Below are 21,946 nucleotides of genomic sequence, written 5' to 3'. Positions count from 1 at the left end.
ATTCTCCTCCTCTCCTCACGGACCCTGCCCCTATAACTAAGGGCCCGGCCCTGACATGATCACACATCCCAGCACAGCAGTTACTGCAGAAACCTGAAATTGCCGTTCAGCCGCTCGTAGCATACAGTATATAAGCCATGTAGGACTGTGTGCTCCTAGCATAATATGCCAGCAAGAGCACTGCCGGCCGATCTGACACTATATACATGATAATGCTGCTGCGGTCTTTCAGCGTGACAGCATCGCTATCCTAAAGCCTCCCCCTCCCCCTCCCCCTCCCCCTCCCCCTCTGTGTTGCCGCGAGACCACGCGCGCTTCCTCGTCTGAGAGAATGAGCTAGAGGCCTCGCGCCTCCGCCCGCCGCCGTCACGTGACGTCACTCAGGCCCGGGAGAGCGCGGGGTGGAGCGTAGCAGCGTGCGGCGGACACGACGAGAGAAGCAGCGTGGAGCGTGTGCGGAGAGCCGGGAGAACCGCAACAACATGTGAGTAACCGGCGCCATGGGGATCGGGAGGGGTTGGGCAGTGATGCCCGCTTTCCTCTGCATGACGGCGGCTGGGAGGTGGGGCGCCGCATCTCAGGAACCGGAGGGGTTGTCTGGGCCCGGCGTGCCCTCTGCTGGCGGATGCTGCACTCACCGTGCAGGGCGGCCTCCTGTGGAGGGGGTTACCGGGGCTGGATGGCGGTGGAGGCAGCCGCTCCCTGCTCGGACACCCCGGCCCATCTCTCCAGAAGCTTCTGTCAGGCCGGATCCCCCGCGCGGCTAATCCGCTTACATTCCCATTCATTGCAATGCGGGTCCCTGCCGGCTCCCCTGCGCCCTGCCTAGGAAGCGGGTGCAGGACCCGGGCGGAGATGCCTAGCTCCTCCGCCGCGCCGGCCTGTGGGTAGGGGACCGGATACACAGCTCTCTTGGGCCAGCCTGTGGGTAGAGAGTGGGGCACCTGTCTTCTCACCTTCTGGCGCTAATCATATGTACTACAGTGGTGTCAAACTCGGGCCCTCAGCTGCTGTGGGACTACATATCCCATCATGCCCTGCCACAGCTTTAGCATGCTCTAATAGCAAAACTCTGGCAGTGCATGCTGGGATGTGTGGTTCCACTGCAGCTCATGGGCCCGCGTTGGGCACCACTGATGTACTATGTACCCGCATGGAGATGTAATGTACAGTTAAGGGTGTTTTTTTTTTTTTTTTTTTTCTCCCTCCTTCTACTCGGTTTTATAAGTATCACTACGTGGGTGGCACAATGCAGTCTAACTTCAAAGTTCTGTATGAGCTGCAGTCATCCAAGTTTGATAACCGGAAATAAGTTTGAGACTTTGCTGAATTTACATTTATAATCAAGTGTTAGCGATGAAGGTAAAATACATCATTTTTATCCTGACTTCGATCCAATGGAAGTTTTTTTTTCCATCGATTAGTTTTTGTTTTAATGGCTGCCAGCCATCTTATGCTGCTTTCCAATGCTCTGAATTTTTTTCAAGTGTGGAGACCCATAGGTGGTGGACGCAACTCACCTTGTCCTTCAATACTATTGCTTTCTTAAAAAGCCAAATTGCTCTTACAGGTAAAGAAGTGTCCTGATGGGAATTTTAGAGGCCAATAAGCTAAGCTGGGTACAGCTTAACGATGTGTACCCAGCGCCCATGTCGCATTCGGCCGTGTGGCGGCATCAGCAAGTGTATACATACTTGCTGATGCCAGGAGCGACAGCGGGGGCCATGCTGCATTTGACAGCATGGCCCCTGCTGAAAGAGATCAGCCGTCGCGGACAATGGCAATGTGCAGGAGCGCACATAATCAGCTACATAGTGAGTACACACTGGTCGCTGTGCCTGACATGTCGTCCGTTCCGCCGGTTCAGACAACATATTGTTTAGTGTGTACCCGGTATAAGAGTTGCTATGACATCACTAGCCCTACCCCTATATTGTCTGGGGGAGTCGAGCTTTCAGTTTTGTGGCTCCAACCTTATGGAACTCACTTCCCCGCACTGTCTGAGAGGCCTCCACTCTAGAATCCTTCAAAAATAGACTCAAGACTTACCTCTTCACCCAAGCATTTCACTAATGTCCCTTGTTTAAGCTTATTTTGTACTGTAAATGTAAAGCACTGAGACCTTTAGGAGAAAAGTGTTATATAAAATTATTATATATTAAGATATCAAATACACTCTGTGGCAGGTTTGCTCAGCAGTCACTACCTGCTTGGTTAGGGAAGATCCTACATCCTAAACTGGCAAGTGCTGCTGGGGAGTAAAAATAGTTTGAATAAAATATTAAAATGCATAAAATACTTTTGTGTACCATAAATGCTTTTCTTTTAACGTGTTAAGGATGTTTTTATTTGACTAAACATCCTTGACCATTAATGATACTTCTGTGTGGAGATCCAACTCTGCATGTCTAAAGCCTTCAATTTGAGCCATGACTATACGTATTAGATCTCTTTTGCTATTGAGAGAACATAGCTGTGCCAAAGGGGGGACTGCAGAAGCTCTCACAATTTGTAAATGTTCTGAGACTGTTCTGTGTTTCAAGAGGGACGAATGCTAACCAAATTTATTTAATTAAAAATAGCATATATATGTATGTGTTTTCCGCAGAAAATTTTGCCAGCCAGGTGCGGGCCTTTGGGCAAAAAAGGGGTGTAGCTTCTTATGGGGGCGTGGCCACACAATAGTACAAATCACATTATGTCCACACAGTATGCCCCCATTATGTACACAGTATGCCCTGTTATGGCACATTATGCCCACACAGAATAGCCTCTTATTGCCCTTTGCAGCATTTACATGCCCAACACAGATGTCATCACACTTATCAGTAAAGCACAGGCTGAGTGGTGTGTAAACAGTATAACCAGGTTATGCCACCTGTAGCTGACCATGTCTACAAGCTTCTGGCCTGGGTTTAGGGAGTGGGCAAGGTTAGATAGCTGGGGCAGTACTGGGGGCAAGGAGGTTAGGGAGAGGCAGTGCTGGGTAGGGAGGGGGCAAGGGTAGATAGATGGAGCAGTACTGGGGGCAAGGAGGATGTTGGAGACAGGCTGTGCTGGGGATAAGGAAGGGGGTGCACACAGCAGTCGGGTAAATGGGAAATACATACAGCTACACAGTTGGGGATAGTGAAGGAATACAGAGTTACACAGTCAGGGTTGGGGAGGGGGTGCATAGCTGGCTAGTAATAGGGGCTGGGAAGGGGCTACACAGCTGGGGAGTGATAGGGGTCACAAAGCCAGTCAGTAACACCAATGACAGGGGCCCTCTTTCAGGTCGCTCCTTTCCACCAGCACATGAGCAGCAGCGGCTCCAGCTTCCGGATGTTACTACAGCACCAACGGGTCGCCAATGTTCCGTACCGCGGCCGACACCTCCCCCGCCCGGGTCCGATATCCCCATTGAGGCACAGCGAATGGAGAGTGGCTGCGGCGGGAGCAGAGTGTGTGAGAGGGACCGGAGTGAGCCGGGGGCACAGGAAGATTGACTGAGTCTGTCTGAAACTGAATGAGCAAAGAGTGGGTGACAGCTACAAAACGCGGACACAGGGAGGAGGAGCTGCAAGCACCAGGGGGATTCTAGGAGCTGTAGTGAGGAGAATCTGCCAGCGGTGATTGGATGCTGCGGCGGGTGGCAAGATAATTTTGCCGGATGGACCACCCTTTAAATAAAGCGTGGGGAGAACACAATATATAGATACATACCTATCCATCAATCTACCTATCTTGACGAAGATTTGTGTGAGGATCGAAACGTCGATGGGCTGACTATCCTATTATACTGGAATAAACATTTATTGCTTACTTCAAGCCTAGTGAGTGCACGTCCTTATTCTTGAAAATTCTATGGATCTCTTGGCAACAAGGAATTGGTGTGGCTCCCCAGCAGTTACTGTGGAGTGAGAGTGGACCAAAGGGACTCATATATATATATATATATATATATATATATATATATATATATATATATATATATATATATATATATACATACACACCTGTTAAAAGGTTACATTACCGTTATTTCACTAGTTCATCCAGTGTTATAGGGATCTTGTGGTGACGGTGTAGAAGTAAGAACTGTTGCATGTGTAGGAATCTCATTCAAAACTTATGCTGGGTACACCCTTAACTTTGTGTACCCAGCACAATGTCGTCTGTGAGGGGTGTCAGCATCGGCAAGTGCGTGCACACTTGCCAATGCTAACAGTGAAGGAACGACAGCAGGGGCTATGCTGCATTAGGCAGGATTTCCCACGCTGACGATAGCCCCTGGCGGGAGCGTGCATCGACAGCAACTTGGCGGGTACACATCATCCAATGTGGAAGATATCGTCTAGTGCGTTCCTGGCTTTAGTGAAGAAATAAATGGAGTTGCGCAGAGCCAAAGGTCCTCTCAACTGAAAAATATCCAACCAGGTTGTGTAAATGGTTCACATACACAAGTACAAGCTTAATACGGAGTATAGAAGCCTTAGCAAACCAGCTTTATACCTTTCCTTTGGGTACAAAGCCAGCATTCAGCTCTAGAATGTCCAGTTAGCGTTGCACAGTTCTTCTAGGTTTGTAAATAGTTGTCCTTGCTTTAGTTTGAAAACTGAGGCTCTCTATAGCCCCATGGAAACCCAGCAATCCTTTCATGTGACCTAGACAAGATGGCACATCAGTCTCTAATCCTGACCAGGTGTGGTACTTTTCAACCCGGGTAGCGAGCAGTGTTGGACCCAGGTTACGGAGAAGTGTAAATGGATGACTTAGGTCATCCAACCCAGGTCCCATTTACAGCATAGGAACAGTTGGTGCTTGGAGATAGTGTCATCTCCATCGCCGGCAGAGGAGAAGCCCTGGCAATAACCCGGGTTCAGCCTGTGGTGTAAACTGGTTTTAAGCTGCTGTGGCAGCCTGAAACCCATGTTCAGTGACCCGGGAAATTTGTGTAAAAAGGGTATTAGTTGGCTATACGTGGCAGTCGCCCATGCTCTCCAGTGCAACAGGACTGTAGTGCGTAGTAAACGATCGCTGAATTAACCCTGACCCCACTGAAGAACAAATACTTTAAAAAGCTTCCACCCTTACCTAATGGAGATTAAGCAATCAACCTTGGGAACCATGCTCCTATTGGGCAAGTGTTTTGGGAAGGGCTGGGTGTTCTGGTGTGATTGGTGATGAGCTCTTGAGAATAAAATGGCAAATTATTCCACCCAAAGGGCAAATGAATAAGAGATACATGTAACATAGTAATTAATTTCGGTGCACTATGCAGATATGACTCCAAGCAATAATAACCAACATGCTGCACTGTAGTCCTAATGGGGGATGTGTATGAACTGCAAAAGTGGCATCAGTGCATGCTATGTGTGCTGATACCACTTCTCTATCTATGATTGGAGCTGGACGGTAAATGACAGGGGTGCTAAGCACCTCTGTCATTATTGGCGCTGCTATCTACAAGATAGCAGCGCAGATGGGCAGGGCAGTGTATGAACGGCCACTTTGCCTGACCGTTCCGCCCGCTGCAGCTATCGCTATCGACAGTTGCAGCTTGGCGATGCTCTATCCCCACAGCAGGGATAGCAGCTTCAGGTCTGCGCACAGGATCTCGCAACCCCACTCATGCTCAGTGGAGCCGGCTGGGAGTACACAGCGCATCAGCACTAGGCTGATGTGCTTTGTGCTCTAGCTGGGATCGCAGAAGGGGGGGGGGGGGGGGCAGTTTTCACTTCCCTGCTCCAGCCGATAAGGTGTTAATACAGCTCCTCTTTAGTGCTTCCTGCTTCGCCTTGGTAAAGAGGCGAAGCAGGAAGCATTATAGCGGCACGTTCACCACACCACCACCACCTTGTGAGGAATGGGCTTATCAGGCTGGTTCAGTCAGCAGTGTCCGAATACATGTATGCTAGCATTGGTCAGTTTAGTGACAAAACAAAGATGCTACAATTACAATCATACCTGCCTAGGCTTTATTCCTCACTTTGCTCTCTGAAACGCGTTGTTGGTAATATACTTCATTCGCCCTTAGCTGTTAACGTTAAGTTACATATGCTGCTATAGTTACTTTTACACTCGAAATATAGATCCAAACTGAACTCCAATTGACCTAAAAATCAACTTAAGGTTTTTGCACGCTTTCATTAGAAGTTACTGCACCCACTATGTGTTGCTGGTTACATTGTATATGGAGGGAGGGGATACTTGTTGCTTTCAGCAGCTGGCATTAAATGGAAACCTGATGATGATAAATGATGTTGGATGCTGAGCGGCCTCCCTGGGAGGTGGGAGGAATAGCCCAGCACTCAGTGCTTGCAGCCTCTTACATTACACATGTCACCATTGTAACCAGTATTGGTCTATCCACTGGTGAATTACAGCAGGATATTTTTTCATGAATTGTAAAAAGCTATGTTATAGTAATGTTTGTGTACAACTGCGTGGGTACTATTCATTGCTATTGTCTGCAAGGCATTTGGAGGTTTTCTTCTTTTTTTTTTTTCTGGGATGGGGGTGGTTGAGTGAGGTTGTTTTTTTTTTTTTTTTTTTTTTTTTTTTTGCCACTAAGTAGTAATGTCTGTTCTAACTAATTATGTTGGCCTTTGTAAACTGTAAGATATGTAATCAACTCTGCCACACACAATTTGCAAAGGCGCAAGCCATAAAATATTACTCAGTATTACTCAATGTTACACTTTGGTGGGGGGCGTTTACACATGTACCTCCTTTATTACAGAAGTAACCCTGCTGTGCTGAATGCTAAAGCCCTCCTTTGATAAACCACTTTGATATTCTCTTTAAAGGTTTAGAATTTGTAATTGCAACTTTTCTGGTTTTTATTGTAATACTTTTATTCTACAGGCAGTCAGCATCTGCAAAGTGGTACGATAGGAGGGATTATGTTTTCATTGAATTTTGTGTTGAAGACAGCAAAGAGGTGAAAGTAGACTTTGGAAAAGAGAAACTAACTTTCAGGTAAGTGATTAAGTTGATTAGAACTAAAAGTTTTGTAAAGAAAGAGGTTTATGATTGGTAGTGAGAGAATAAAGCTGGGTACACACCTTAGATGGTGCAAACCAGCGATGTGGCGAGTGATTTAACAAAATATTGCCCGGGCTGTACACACTACACAATCTGCTGTACGACAATGCAATGTATTGTTACATACTGCATGTAACTACACAGCATCGTTCATTCAATCATCCCATCAGCTGTGCAGCACAGAAGATGGGATTATTGAATGAACGATGGATCAGGTGTACCCACTATAGTGTTCACTCTAGGCTCTTGATCAGGCAGGGTGCCAATCAAGAAAGTGCTTTCATCCAAAAATGTGCTCTGGGTGAGGGGGTGGCCTTTCACCATGTGCCCCCCCCTCCCCTTTCCATCACTCTATGCGCTGCACTCGCATAAATACTGTGCTGCCCCCAAACTCCCATGTTAACCCTCTGCACAGTGCTCCCACGTAGGTCTCTGGAGACGGCTGGGACAGTGAGAGACTAAGCAGCATAATGCGAGGTGGGGTACGGTGTAAGGCTGTGATCAGCACGGTGCCTACTTTTGAGCAAGGCGCATTTTCCCATTTTAAAAACAGCCTAGCACGAATGCTACTATTCGATCTGTATGATATCACTCCCTTCCGTGTTGGGACGACATTTCGTATGGTGTATAGTGTTCCCGCAAGGCTTTTTCAGCAAGGCACCACTCCCTGCCTGATTTTAAAATGACAAAATGCGCCTTGCTCTTATGGTGGTGCCCCGCTGAAACAGCCTGCCCCCTGCCGTACCCACCCGTAGGCCGCAGTGTTCTACGGGTGGTAAAAGTTGCAGTTTAGCAATAAGATGGTGAATAGATGCTGTGCTCGGCATCTATTCACAGTGTGGGGAGAGCTTGGGGGCAGCCCAGCATCTCCATAAGTGGGCACTTCAGACCAGACCATGCAAATGTATGTGTTGTTTTTTTTTTTTTGGCATGCAGGGAAAATATTCCTTACTTTTGCATGTAACGAACGAATACCGGGCAGCTTCTTGTTTATACAGAAATTTAGAATTAATCTAGCCCGATTCCCAAATGCGGTCCTCAAGGCACCCCAACAGTTTGGATTTTTAGAGAGATCCAAGGTTGAGCGCAGGTGGTTAAATTAATTGATTGAGGTACTAATGAAGGCAACTGTTGTCAAGCATGGATATCCCTAAAACATGGTAAGTTAGGGTGCCTTGAGGACCACATTTTGGAACCGCTAATCAATACCAAATGTGCAGAAATTTAGTTGAGTAGGTGTGTCCTAGAACAGGCTACGCCTGTGTCCACAAAGTGTGATACTACATGTAATGTGCATAAAATCTGTCCACCTATCATTTGTGTGTAACTTTTTCCCTATACAAGTTATGGATCATCAGGGGATAGTGAACTGTAATTACAGGTCTAATTCATGTTAAAAGTATGAGTCCATGCAGGGCCGACGCTTCCACTAGGCAAGCTTAGGCAGCTTCCCAGGGGCGCCGGCCACTAGAGGCCGCCCAGCCTAGCGATCGCACCCCCATTTGCCGGGTGCCCACTGAGATTGTGTTGCCAGCGGGCGCCAGGCTCCTTCTCTTCCCCCCCCCCCTTCCTTCCTCGCCTGCCCTGGTGGCAGATGGAGGTCTTCCGGGTCCCGCAGTGCATGACGTCACTCCCATAGTTCCGAGGAGCAGGTGCTGGGGTCAGACGGCAACAGGCACTGGAGCGGGGTTTAAGGTAAGTTGTTTATTTTTGGGGGGGGGGGGGCCCTTACTATAGGGGGCATTATATGGTGGCACTACAGGGGCCCTTACTACTGGGGGCACTGCATAAGGGGCACCATTACAGTGGGCATTTGGTGTTTTAGGGGAACTACTGTGGTCATTGTGTAAGACCTAAGTTAGGGGGGCCCCTTAAAAATGTTGCTATGGACCCAAAAAGTTCTAGTTACGCCCCTGATACTGTGTGTGTGTGTGTATATGTATATATCGAATCGGTATGATTTACCGCCTGAGCCCTGCCCGGCTGTTGGAATCCCGACACCAAGAGCCCGGCAGAGCAGGAAATCCCGATCGTCAAAGGTAAGTATTAGCTAACCTATTTCTAACCCTAACCCTCCTTTAGGGTGCCTAACCCTAATCCCCCCTCTCCCCACGGCTGTCCGTAGCGGCGCCTGGCATCACTTCGATCGGGATGCCGGTCTCCCCGCGAGGGTTAAGTGACAGGCGTCTAAATCTAGACGCCGGGATTAAGCGGTCGGGATTAGGTCCGCCGGCTTCCCGACTGATATATACACGCCTGCCTGCCTGCGCCCCCCCTGTACTCATTTAGCCCCTCATGTGAAAATTACTTTGCACAGGTGGAGTGGCAGATAAGTTTTTTTATATCTATATATAAATGTTTTTGTTTTTTTTTTTAAAACACAACTTATCTGCCACTCCACCTGTGCAGTTATTTTACACCTGAGGGGCTAAATGAGTAAAGGGGGGTGCGCAGCGCATGCAGAACTTTTGCCTAGAAGTCTAGCACCGGCCCTGAGTCCATGGAGAAACCTAATTCTGTGTGCCATAACATCTGTCACAAAAACATTAGGAGCCACTTATTTAAAGGGACAAGTATTCATAATGTGATTTTAAGCAAAGGCTTGTCTACGTGCCAGTGTCTTAATGTGTGCTCTGCGTTTAATGCTGCATTTTTAGCCTAAAACTATTATCCTCACTTTTTTTTTTTTTTTCCTGAAATGTTAATTGCAAAGTGTTTGCAGGAGACGTGAAGTTTACTAAACAATAAATTTTGCTAACAGAAGTAGCATTGACTTGAATACTAGTTTTCAGATCTGTGGTAAGGGGTAGATTAAAAATGACTCAACCCTAAATTTTACATAGAAGTCTTAACTAGAGTTAATATAACTATAATAAAATAAATTTACATTTTGCTGGGCAGATAAAACAAGAACAGAGGCAGGTAAATTTAGCTGTGTAGATTTCATTAGGGACAACAAATGAACTGATTCTTTATTAAATGTCTCTTGGCAGAATATGGGAATCTTTCTATAATGCAACATTTGCGTTTCAGAGCTCTTGGTTAAAGTATTTCCAGTTTTATTTCAGCACAAGTATATAAATTTAGTAACTTTTCTTTTTTTTTTTTTTTTTTTTTTTGCAGTTGTCTGGGAGGAGCCGATAGTCTTAAACACTTAAATGAAGTTGACCTGTATCAGTCTATTGACCCCAATGTAAGTACACTTGATTTGTAGTGTCTCATGGTATTCATCGATGTATTGTGTATGAAACACGTTGCATGGTATTTCATTCAGTTTTGGAGAATTTGTTTCTTCTGAGACTATTCAGAGTTGGAGCTGTCAGGATTAGTGCATGACCAATATGTGTAGTAGCTAACCAATAGTAGGGTGATTGTAACATTTGCTCGTATGTGGTCAGTGTTATTCTGTACCTTCTACAGCCTTTCTTTCTGTGCTATGTCCCTCTGATTGGCTTTATCTGAAATTGCGTCTGACAATCCACAATTCATCAGACCAATCTTCTAGGGTCCTCTGTGATACTCACAGAAGAGGACTCCTGAGAAGGTCTTGTCCTTTTACTCGATGGGTGACAAGTTGCTCACTACTTGGGGTGGAATAAAATATTTGCTTTCTTAATATTCTGTTTTCCTGGAATCCTTGTTCAAGAATAAAGGATGCTAGTCCACCATCCTTTGCAGTGTTCTCCCCAGGCTGTTTTCTGCGGGCGCATCGCCCGGCAGAAATAGCCTACCGCCCGGGACTTTCCCCCGCTGTATTCCCAGTCACCCTCGCCGACCCCTGCTGTGGAACGCTGGCATCTGAAGCGACCGAAGGCTAAAGAAGCCTCCGATCGCTTCAGAGGCAAGCATTCCCAGTGATGCACTGCGCGGGTGACGTCATCCGCGATGTGAGGAGCCTGCCCTGTACGCCTGCTGGATCTGTTAGTTCCAGTCAGAGCGAGGCAGTGGTGGGAGTGCTGAGCATGTTAAGGTAAGTTCTGGGCTGGAGCTGGGACCAGTCTGGGGGCACTATTTAAGCCTGGGGGCACTACATAAGGGACCAGCCTGGAGGCATTGCATAGGGGCACTGCATAAGGGACCAGCCTGGGGGCACTGCATAGGGTCACTACTTTAGCCTGGGGGCACTGCATAAGGTCAAAGCAAAACGACAGGGGACACTGTATAAAGGGGAAAACTACATGGGGGACACTGCATAATGGGCACTTTTGACAGAGCCAGTGGGGGAGCAGCCTGAGACCTGTCTGTTTGGATTGGTAAGGGAGATGTCCCTTTTCTCAGCGCACTCATAATTGCTAAGGCCCCTACCTGGTTACTTATTGATGCCACCCGGCTGGAAAAAATTTCTGGGGAGAACACTGCTTTGCCGTCCACAATTGCACCTATAACCAAATAACGTGGCTGCACTCTGTCTGCTCTGCGTGTGTCCCTCCACGTTCTCAAGTGGAACATCCAAGTGCTGAACCCTCCAGGCGATGACTGACCTAATGTGGACCATGTGACTCTGGCCTTTTTATTGCCCTGGAACCTGTCTGGGTTAATTCCCCTTCATGACCTCTCCCACCTGAGCTGACGAGAGTTGCAGGTAAGTCATTCTCTTATGTTCCTTTTGAGGAAAGTTGAAGGCACCTAATACACGGAAAGGCAGTCATCCACTTTTGCCAAGTTCTCCTTGTCACTGATTCTGTACAGTCCTATAAAGGCATGTCTTTTAGGCCTTTAACATTCAGAATAACACTTGCAAGACCCATATCTTTTTATTAAATGTAATCTAGTCACCAGTTATCTTTCTCCTAGACCAATTCTTAATGAGTTGGCATCAAGGTATTGGTATATTCCTACACTTTTTGCCCTTCACAGCATTTTGTAGCCCTATTTCCAGGGAGATTTGGTACTTTCAAGAATCCTTGTTTCTCAGAGGACCACAATTGCTCTTCCAGGCATGGTGTCATTTAAAGATCCCTAGGACAAGCGACTAAAGAACCTATTTTTCATCTAATTTGGTGTTTAGGCCATCCGCATGGGTCATTGGGAAGACTGCACACATGCTGCAGCTTGCCTCTTGGATGAATTCTCCTTCGTTGAGGACACTTCCCTTGAGTTCTAGATTGAAAGCCAGATCATAGCTAATTCAGTGGTGGTGAGCTTGGCCAGTGGAGAATATTCCTAATGCCCCCCCGCCCTGCCATCCTTATTGCCTTTGATCTCTTCTCAAATTAAGTACAAAAACAAAGGATGCTAAATGTGCGTAGGACTCAAACCAGTTTGTGCAGAAAGATCTTTATACACCATGCAAAGCAATTATGAAGCCATTACTTATATGCTCAAGGTTGCCTCCTCAACTTTTAAACTAGAACACCCCAAATAAGGTGACAATAGTAAGTTTTAGTATTTGCAGGGATCCAGGCGCTCTAAAGTGTTGTGGTGCTATCAGCAAGTCCTGCTGTAATTGATCAGTGTCAATGCCACAGTTGATGAATTATCTGAACTATTAACAGGGGGACAAGCCCTCAGGACAGGGGGAAGCCACTTGCAGCCTGCGGTGGGTGGAACACGATGTTCAGAGCATATAGACCTAGAGCAGTGGTTCTCAAACTCGTTCTTCGGGACCCCAACAAGTCACGTTTTCCAGGTCACCTAGCAGGTGCACAGGTGTATTCATTACTCACTGACACATTTTAAAAGCTCCACAGGTGGAGCTAATTATTTCACTTATGATTCTGCTAGGAGACCTGGAAAACATGGTAGTGAGGCTAGAGTTTGTGAACCTGTGACCTAGATTATAGGGGTGAACTTTGAAGCAAACCTGCTCAACCACCAATAACGAAGTATGAAGACATTTAGGAATTTTGTTAAATCTTGGCTTCCTTGTACCCCATTTCATTGTAATTAAACCACAAGTTGCCAGTTTACTGTATCAAGACCCATAGGAGCCTCTCATCAATACGGTTCCATGGGCACTTGAGACTAGCTACCCATGTTTCCTGACTCCATTAACTTCTCAGATCCTTTGGAATGTCAGACGAGTATAGGGGTATTGGCGTTTGTAATTTCTTGTGGTTGGCTCAGATAATCCTTAGAAGGTCTTTGTCGACCATCATATTGAACCTATGCTACCGACACATTAACCCACTTCCCTTAACTATATTGGGGTGTTTGAAATCAGTGTTTCCTAGGCTGCATTCTAATGGCAGCAGGTTCAGTCCACCAACTGGATGTCTCCACAGTAGTAGTTTTTTTTTTTTGTTTGTTTTTTTACACAAAGGATACATTTTAAAGTTATTGATTTATTTGCTTGTTAGTAGTTGAGAGATTGTCTCAATGTGTACCCAGCTTAACCATGTCGTTACGATTTGGCCAAATCTTAACCTATTGTGCAGTGCTGCACATCAAACTGACAATATCACTTGCGGCTCCATGCAGGTTAACTAAGGACGAAATGAGGGATGGTTCATTACATCGTCTGTGTGTACCCAGCTTAAGATCTTTAACAGCTCGCTCACTTCAGCATTTGTTTCAATCGACCTCTGCAGGGAGTGCAGGCTAATTGTAGCGGTTTGGAGTTATATTACGGTACTTCAACTTTTGTGCCAAACTGTCAATGCTTAATGCTCCAGAGACGCTGATCACTTAAAACATAGTTTTCAACCAAAAGATTTAAAAATAATGGTTTGCAAATCATATTGGAGGTATATATAATTTTTTTTATTATTATTTTCTTAACTTGGACTTTAGGTTTCTGCAGATGTGCAAGGGAAGTCTTTAATAATGAAAGTGGGGAGTGGATACCATTAACATTTGTGTAACATTTGTTTCCAGAACGTGGTAACAGTTATTGCCTTCACCTGTCAAGTTTATTGCAAAAACTGATATATGAACAATAAATATTTTATTTTGTCTCCACAGGAATCCAAACATAAAAGAACAGACAGATCTGTCCTGTGTTGTTTACGAAAATCAGAGTCTGGCCAGTCATGGCCAAGGTTGACAAAAGAGAAAGCAAAGGTATTTTTAGTGTCCTTTTCCCCGAAACCTTGTTCTGCGATGTAAGACACCCAGCGCTCCATGTGAATTGTACATTGCCTGCGAGGTATCCATTATAGTTCATTATCATTGAAATTCAGAATAATTGCTGTCATTTCTTGCAGCTCAACTGGCTTAGTGTGGATTTTAACAACTGGAAAGATTGGGAAGATGACTCCGATGAAGACCTGTCCAATTTCGACCGTTTCTCAGAGGTAAAATGTCCTAGTCTGTTTTCATAGTCCGTGTGAATTGTGAACTTTTTCAGCACATACAGAGGTGTCCTCGTACACCTAGCATCTTTTCACCATACCTTGCAAGGCTTTCGGCGCAAATTAGCTGCTTTGAGAGGTGTAGCATACGATCTTTTTCTTTATATTTTGCGTAACTCGAATCAAAGATGCAGCAAAACACCACTCAAAGTACGGTATGCTAGAGACTTTTCATGAGAGAAAGCCATGGCTTGTTTGCGTACAGATATACAAATTGTCACACATTGATCAGTGCAATCTAGCAGAGCGGTTTTGTCACCTCCAGTTATATTTATGCAGGTAAGACGCACATTTTTAGAGAGACATGCACAGCCAAGTCGCAAGGGACCTGGCCCGCCAAGAGGGGCTGTTTGGTGCGACTGAAGCCACAATGTATGAGGACGCATCTGTATTCAACTATACTTCAGTCCCCATATATTGGTTTTAATTGCTATTCTGCTTTGTACAGATGATGAACAACATGGGAGGAGATGAGGATGTAGACTTACCAGAAGTAGATGGTGCAGATGATGTAAGTTTTTCAAGGTCTTCAAACTTTCATTCCACACACAACAGGAACAAGATATCACCAGGGATTATTTTTCCCACAGTATAGTTGTGTAACACACGCGGTTGGCATCCTTAAAGGAATTCTAATTTGTTCTGAAAATACCCATAGCTGGTGCATCTTTATATTCGGTTCTGTCTTTTCCCTGAGCATTTTTACTTAGAGTATAATTTCTAAATATATTCTGAACATTAATAACTACTGGGAGCTCAACTACTACTTGAAGATAAATAGGCTTCATAAAAGTGAAGATGGGCTTCATTAGCTTTGGATGAGCTAGTACCTCAGTGTTGTCCAAAACAAATACAATACCTAATACAGAAATTGATATTTGGTAACCACAGAAGTAGGGAAAAATGTGTATATTAGGAGTTCTTCTATCCAGCCTTGGAGAGTAAGACACCACACTGTTAGCCAGTTAGTGCAAAAAAAAATAAAATAAACTTTGCAAGTAACATTTAGGTGCTGACACGAACAACCAGTAAGTTCAAGCACTTAAGAGGAGTATGCATCTCCTGCATACATGTATACAAGCAGGTGGCAGATGTGGGTGTGGGGCTCCTGAATCACATCCATGCAATGCTCTATTTCCAAATAAACATACAAAGCAGGATTCTCTTCAGGCTCATACGCACTAGACAATGTGTATGTGCCAACCTAGTCAGCGACGGACCCGGCGGGGGTGCCGACATCGGCCAACGCACACACATTTGCCGATGCCGGCAACGACTGAGAGGGGAAGCATGCTGCATTAGGCAATGTAAGACACTCAGCCCTCCATGTGAATTCTACATTGCCTGCGAGGTATCGGTTATAGTTCATGATCATTGAAATTCGGCAGCATGGCATCGTTAAAGATATCCCCAGTTTGAGCTGCAGATATCGTTCACGACCTGTGTGAGCGCACATCGTTGATCGTTCACTGCATACACACTGGATGATATGAACGATATATCATTGAATGATATCTTTATGGTCCATAACGTTCATTTTTATCGTGTAGTGGATATGCGCCTAAAGTCTGATCTTGCAGCTTTGAGTGAAAGAGCGCACAGTAGCCAGCTGCCATTTTATTCTGACACTTGTAGAGAATTTAAACACCGCTAATTACCAAACACACAAGGTGCACTTATTGATTTGTTACGCAGCCCACCAAAGCTTAGTATGGACATCTATGCCACCGGTTATGCAATGCAGCCAGATAATGGGCTTGGAACAGTCTTGGTGGCTGGTGCTAGTATTCATTTTATTCTGTTGTATTACAGAAGGAAAGGCAATTTCTGTTCTGCAATGTTAATGGCTCACTCCCAAGAGGGAAAGAGTTGCCTGAGCTGTAAGGCTTAGGTGCCAAGATGTACAAACCCTTTTGTTTGTTTGTTTTTTTCCCTCTCCATGACCTATAGACCAGGGAGCCTTATAGATAATTTATAATATTAGCATGATTTTAGAATCTCAGTATTTGCAACATACAGTTTCATATTGTGTATAGGCCAATTTTTATTTTCAATTTGCTTCTTTCTTTTTAGGATTCGCCAGACAGCGATGATGAAAGTAAGTGCTGCAAACATGTGGTTCGGGGAGTGTATGCCTTCCATGACGTTGGCACCCACTAATCCAGGGATTTTTTGAAATTTGACTACAAAAGGGGGATCAAAAGGGCTTTAAATACTGTGTCCCTGTGCCCAATTTTGGATTACCATGGGTATGCTCGCTCCCGATACCTGCTGCTTGTAAGAAAAAAATATATATACTCCCCTGTCGAAGGGTCTCCAGTGGCCTCCCCTTCATCCTGTCACTGGGGATGGGACTGCTGGGCGGCGCAAGGGCTGCTGTGGGAGATGTAGTTCTCCCATCGCCGGATACAGGGGGGGGGGGGGGCCACACACATCGGGGGTCACTCACACTTAAAAACATTCCGCGTATCCACTAGACAATATAATGAATGAAAACAACATCTATATAGTTCATTATATCGTCAAGTGGATATGCCGTCACCGGCTGCGAAGCGCGCTCCTGCTGGTCGTTGACGGCATCACTCATCGCCCGTACTTGCAGGGCAACCTGACTATTGTCAGGTTCTGCAAGTACAGGGACGAGGGAGGGTGACGTCGCTGACCGATATCGTCAGTGTGGTTGTCAATGTCGTTAAGGACATTGAGCACACCACTGCCGGGGACACGCTACATGATATCACTCACGGAGCGAATGGTGTAGTGGATATGCGCTTTCTCACACACTGACATACTCTCCCTGCTGCAGAAGACACTGCTCCCGACGTTGGAGGAAGAAGACACCACTTCGGAAGGTAAGTAATTAAGAACTATTTAAGCTAATTGGAAACTTAATTGGTCATTAGGAGGGGTGTCGCCACGGTCCCAGAGCATTTCCCGTCCACATTTCCTAACAATATGGTTTTTAGGAAAAACTGGTCATTCTCTGGAGGTGCTCAAATAAAAGTTGCAGGATTTTTTTCTATTCTTGCATCTAATTGAATACGCCCCTTAGTTTTTGTTTTTTCCTCCCGTTTGGATACTTCACTTGCTTTGTATTTTTCATTTTTTTTTTAGCATGGCAATTGAGTTTTTGGATATTTAAGTGGAGATGGTGGCTCTCACCAGTGTCCCCATCACAGAAGGCGTAGCCTGCCTGTTCCGATCCCTCTATCTCATGTATGGGGATGTAGTTATCACAATCCCGACTGCAGAATGCCAGCAAAGGATTTATGATAGGCGTTGAAATACAGACGCCTATCATAATCCCAACGCATGAATCCAGGACGACTTGTGCCCGAATAAGGTAAGTCTGGGCCCCCGTCCTGTTATCAGCGGGGGGGGAGGGTTAGGTTTAGGGCAGTTGGGTTGGAGGGGGAGGAGGTTAGGCTTAGGCACCCCCAGGGAGAGGTTGTTTATGGAAGAAGAGGGAATGGGGGGGTTAGGCGCCCCGGGGGAGGTTAGGGTTAGGAAGAGGGGAGGGTTAGATCACTTACCTGCCGCTGTCGGGATTTCCTGCCGCTTTCAGGATTTCAATCCCATTCCCATGTATGACACTCGCTAATGGCTATGGAGGTACGTGAACTAATTGTGAAGCACGTGGTGGACAACCGGGAGGACTGAGTTTGGAAACCGCTGTAATATATACCCTTCCTTATTATAATTGAATTCATGTATATTCAGAATGAAAAACCTTTAGTCTGTTATTCGTTTGCACATTTTTCCATACACCTGCTCCAATTGTTTTTTCTTTCTCTCCCTTGCAGAAATGCCTGACCTGGAGTAAGAGCATGACATCCTGAGTTTTTGGGAGCTGGGTGGGAGAATTAGTGGAAAGAATATTTCAACACTCAACAGTTGCTGATACCCAAGTTGTAAATACAGTTACTAAGTACTTCCAGTCAGCCTTGTTCGTGTATCCTCACCGAATGATGCTTATCGGGGGTTAGATATTTACAATTGTACAGGACATCCTTACACTTTTACTGCTACAGAACACACTTTATTATCTGAGATGTCTCCTAGCTCGTAGTCATGTTATAATGTAAGGTTTCCATTTTACTCTGTTTACTTAGCAGTCATCCTAATAAGAGGTGCTGTCTGGATCCAAAACACCAAAAACAGTAGCACTAAGACATGCTTCATTAATGAGGAGGAGTTTTAGTACAGCTTTGCGGATCTGACTTTGCCTCCATCCTACCCATTTGGGGACAGGTGTTTAATTTGTTTTTTTTTTTTTTTTCTGTCACATTTCAGTATACAAGATGGAGTGTAATTTAGATCCACCAAACTTGTGGAAAATTATTTACTTTCAGTAAATGATAGGATCAGAATACTGCAGAACTAGAATCCTCTCCTGCTCAGGAACACTCTGGTTCTGATCCCCTTAGATAAACCTGCTATTTGATTAAAACAAAAATAGCTTATTTTAACATTCAGATTATTGGGAAGGAGCTCCCAGTACAGTGATATTACTTAAGTTATTAATAACTGTTTGTAAGGTATGAATCACTTGTCATCGCTTACTGTAGTGCAAGATGTGTTTTTGTTTGTATGGATAGTTTTGGTCACTATAATTCTTTCTATTCGATAATAGTAATGTTTAGCGCCGCAATAGTTTTAGACGTATTGTCCTATAGTGCTGCATTGTCTGCCTCTGTTAGCAGTAAAATAAGATGCTAATCCGCAGTAAAAGGATGATTTAGTGTTTGTGGATACTACATAGGGATAATTAGCACTGTTCCCTTTAAATAGTGACTGGAAAATGATAGTTACTAAAGTAATTTTCTATTAAATAACCTGCAAATTGTGATCACATTGATTATTCAACCTTTAATTATTTAGACCGGTGGACCTCCAACTCGGTCCTCAGAACCCCACACAGTTCAAGTTTTACAGGTGTATTCATTACTCACTGACCCATTTTAAAAGATCAACAGGTGGAGATAATTATTTCACTTGTGATGCTTTAAGGGCACTGTTTGGGGACCTGAGGACCGATTTTGAGAACCTGTGATTTAGACCAACCAGTTCCTAACCCTGAGAGTCCTGTACAATTGGTCATGTTTGACCCTTTGCATTTCTACCTTTTGGAAGAGTGTAGACAGCTGTACATTGTTTCTCTCATCAGTCTGTACATTTAGACCAAATTGTATTTGCACTGTCACAGTATATATTAAAAAGGAAAGAGTAACAATGTTAAATACACTATTCTGTTTTGTTTTATTTCTCTTTGATCAGGGGAGAAAAGACTAAGTTGTTTTGGAATTGGTGGGGATTTTTTTTTAATTGTCTACATTATTTCTAATAAACTATTCAGAGACCGAATTATGATTTATTTATTTATTTTTAATAAGATTTAAGACTCTTGGGGAGGAGCTTAACAGAGGCTCACAGGGCTGTTTAGCTTCCATGGTTTCTTCTCTAAATTGAATCACTCCTGAAAATTCACAAAAGTGTACTATAGCTCAAAAGCATTCATTATTCCAAACTTGTAGTAAAATACATTTTAACCACTTAACTGACTATTTTTACTACTAAACCGCTCCGATATTTTCGTGGTTTTTTTTTTATTTAAAGTGTTTTTAATAGATTTCTTTTATTTTTAATTTTTTTAAATCAAATATTTAAATATCAAGGGGGTGTTTTGCATAACCCTGTGTCCATAGGCCCCCATTATAACATAACCACCCTTCTCCCTTTGGCACTAAACCCCCTGGTGGTCATAAATCCTAATATTACCCCCACACCTCTAATAGTAACAAGTCACAAACGCCCCTGTAAAAATCCAGATTTTTTTATTTTTCTTTCTCCCATTATGTGACAAGTTTAATCCTTTTTTTAATTTATTTTACCCCCCCTCCTTCAGTGTCATATAGTTTATTTTATCCCCCCACATGTAGAGCAGTTTCCCTCCTCGAAATTTGATACATGGCGCACGCGCGACCCAGTGCAGTGCAAATGGTGGCGCGATCCTTGCAGTGATGTCAGCGGTCACAGTTCGGGGAGTCAGGAGATCCGTTCTGCACTTCTGCAGAACAAATTTCCTCTTCTACAACCGGGGCACAGAGCGGGGTGGCACAGTCGTATGTGAAGCAATCTTGCCAGCTAAAGCACAGCTGGCTCCGATCGCATCGCATACCATGTCGCCGGTTTAGTATAATGCATTTATGAAGATGTGTGAAACTGCATTAATTACCAAATATTAAAATGTGGCAGTCTAATTGGTTGCTGGCTGATATGGCTCTCTAAAGCTTTATGAACCCTACTTTATGGGTTTAGCTAGATGGTAATGCAGAAGCATTATTTATTTTTACAAAAAAAGTACATATAATTTAGCCACTCAGCTGCACAATCGTACAACTGATTTCTGGCTCCATTTATGGCAGAGACATAGCCGTCTGTGATTGCTGACAACACTGCTAAAATTCTTGGTCCATGTGGCTTATGAAGCCCATAGTGGGAAGAGGGGAACTCTGTTCTTCCCTGAGCACTGTTAGGCTCATCTCTGAGTACCTGAATCTGCAAAAATGCAGATTATTCTTTGATTTATTTTCTTTCATAGACAAAACCAGGATTGTTTTGCCTATTAAAAAAAAAAAAAAAAAAGTTTTTTTTAAGTCCAGTGGATAAAAATCAGCACTATTGCATTCTCTTTGAGCACATTGGAACATTTACAGAACACAAAGCAAACAATTTATTTCACAAACAGAGGAAATGCTATAGCAGGGTGGCAACTAGGGGGGGGGGGGGGGTGTTTAAGGGGGCACGTGACACGGGTGCCGGACTTGATGGGCTGCTGGGAGGCTAGGTTGCTGCTCTTGTCGGTTTGAAGCCGCATCCCAGCTTTGACAGGCACAGTCAGTCAGTCTAATGTGCCGGTCGCAAGCCAATCAGTGCTCATGGACCAGCAGCCAATCAGCAGAGGCTGCTGGTCCGTGATCTCCAATTGGTTGCAAGCGACGCCACATTACAATGACGGCAGTACTGACAGTGCCCCAGCGTGTGGCAAAGCAATCCTGGTTTTGTGTAGACATGGAACAGGAAATGGACTGGTTTAGATAAGAGACAACAATCCACATCATATTTAGTAATGTGTGCACCTGGAGCCCCAGGTAAACAGAAATAGAGCAGTAATGGTACAGCTGACTAGTGATTAATTCCTATTCTTTAGGGTACATTTGTCTTGGATAGTATTGCACATGCTGAATTCATGTTCTAACCGCATTTAAAAAGCTATATGCTTCATTTATGGCAGCAGGAAAACAATTGAAGCTAATAAACTTTTCATGTTATTTTCCTTGCTACGGTCACACAAGCAAAGAAAGCACCTCCCCAAATGTACTTTTAAATCCATCAGCAAGAAAGACTCATACTTAAGGGATCTTTCTAAAGGATGAAATCGGCATATGTGACATTTGCTAAAGACCTAGTTAAAGTAGTATTTGTAAAATTGAAATTCATATACAAATAGTTCAGAGGTTTCCAAACTCAGGGCCTGATTCAGACCCGCTCGCTAAGATGCATGTTCTCGCTGCTGCCGATGGTATGCATTGTGCGCATGCATCGCAGTGTGCATGTGCATACCT

The 21,946-nt window shown here is 44.6% G+C and overlaps 1 protein-coding gene across 1 annotated transcript; it reads left to right on the top strand.

Annotated features, from left to right (window-relative positions):
* The first annotated feature begins 305 nt into the window (after positions 1-305).
* On the top strand, positions 306-19,685 carry PTGES3 (prostaglandin E synthase 3). Its single transcript, XM_088473117.1, has 8 exons — positions 306-484; positions 6,850-6,963; positions 10,153-10,222; positions 13,933-14,031; positions 14,175-14,264; positions 14,770-14,832; positions 16,395-16,419; positions 18,125-19,685. Coding segments are annotated over exons 1-8 (483 nt in total). The 5' UTR covers positions 306-482; the 3' UTR covers positions 18,145-19,685.
* Positions 19,686-21,946: the final 2,261 nt, after the last annotated feature.

Source organism: Taudactylus pleione, unplaced genomic scaffold, assembly GCF_031769625.1.
Source record: "Taudactylus pleione unplaced genomic scaffold, aTauple2 ptg000130l, whole genome shotgun sequence".
Classification (NCBI taxonomy): domain Eukaryota; kingdom Metazoa; phylum Chordata; class Amphibia; order Anura; family Myobatrachidae; genus Taudactylus; species Taudactylus pleione.
Note: the sequence above shows the minus strand (reverse complement) of the source record. Positions and strands in the feature narration are given on the sequence as shown.

Coding starts and splice junctions, on each gene's coding strand:
- PTGES3 (XM_088473117.1), top strand. Junction 10,223..13,932: donor ATCAGTCTATTGACCCCAAT/GTAAGTACACTT, acceptor TTGTCTCCACAG/GAATCCAAACATAAAAGAAC. Junction 16,420..18,124: donor GCCAGACAGCGATGATGAAA/GTAAGTGCTGCA, acceptor TCTCCCTTGCAG/AAATGCCTGACCTGGAGTAA.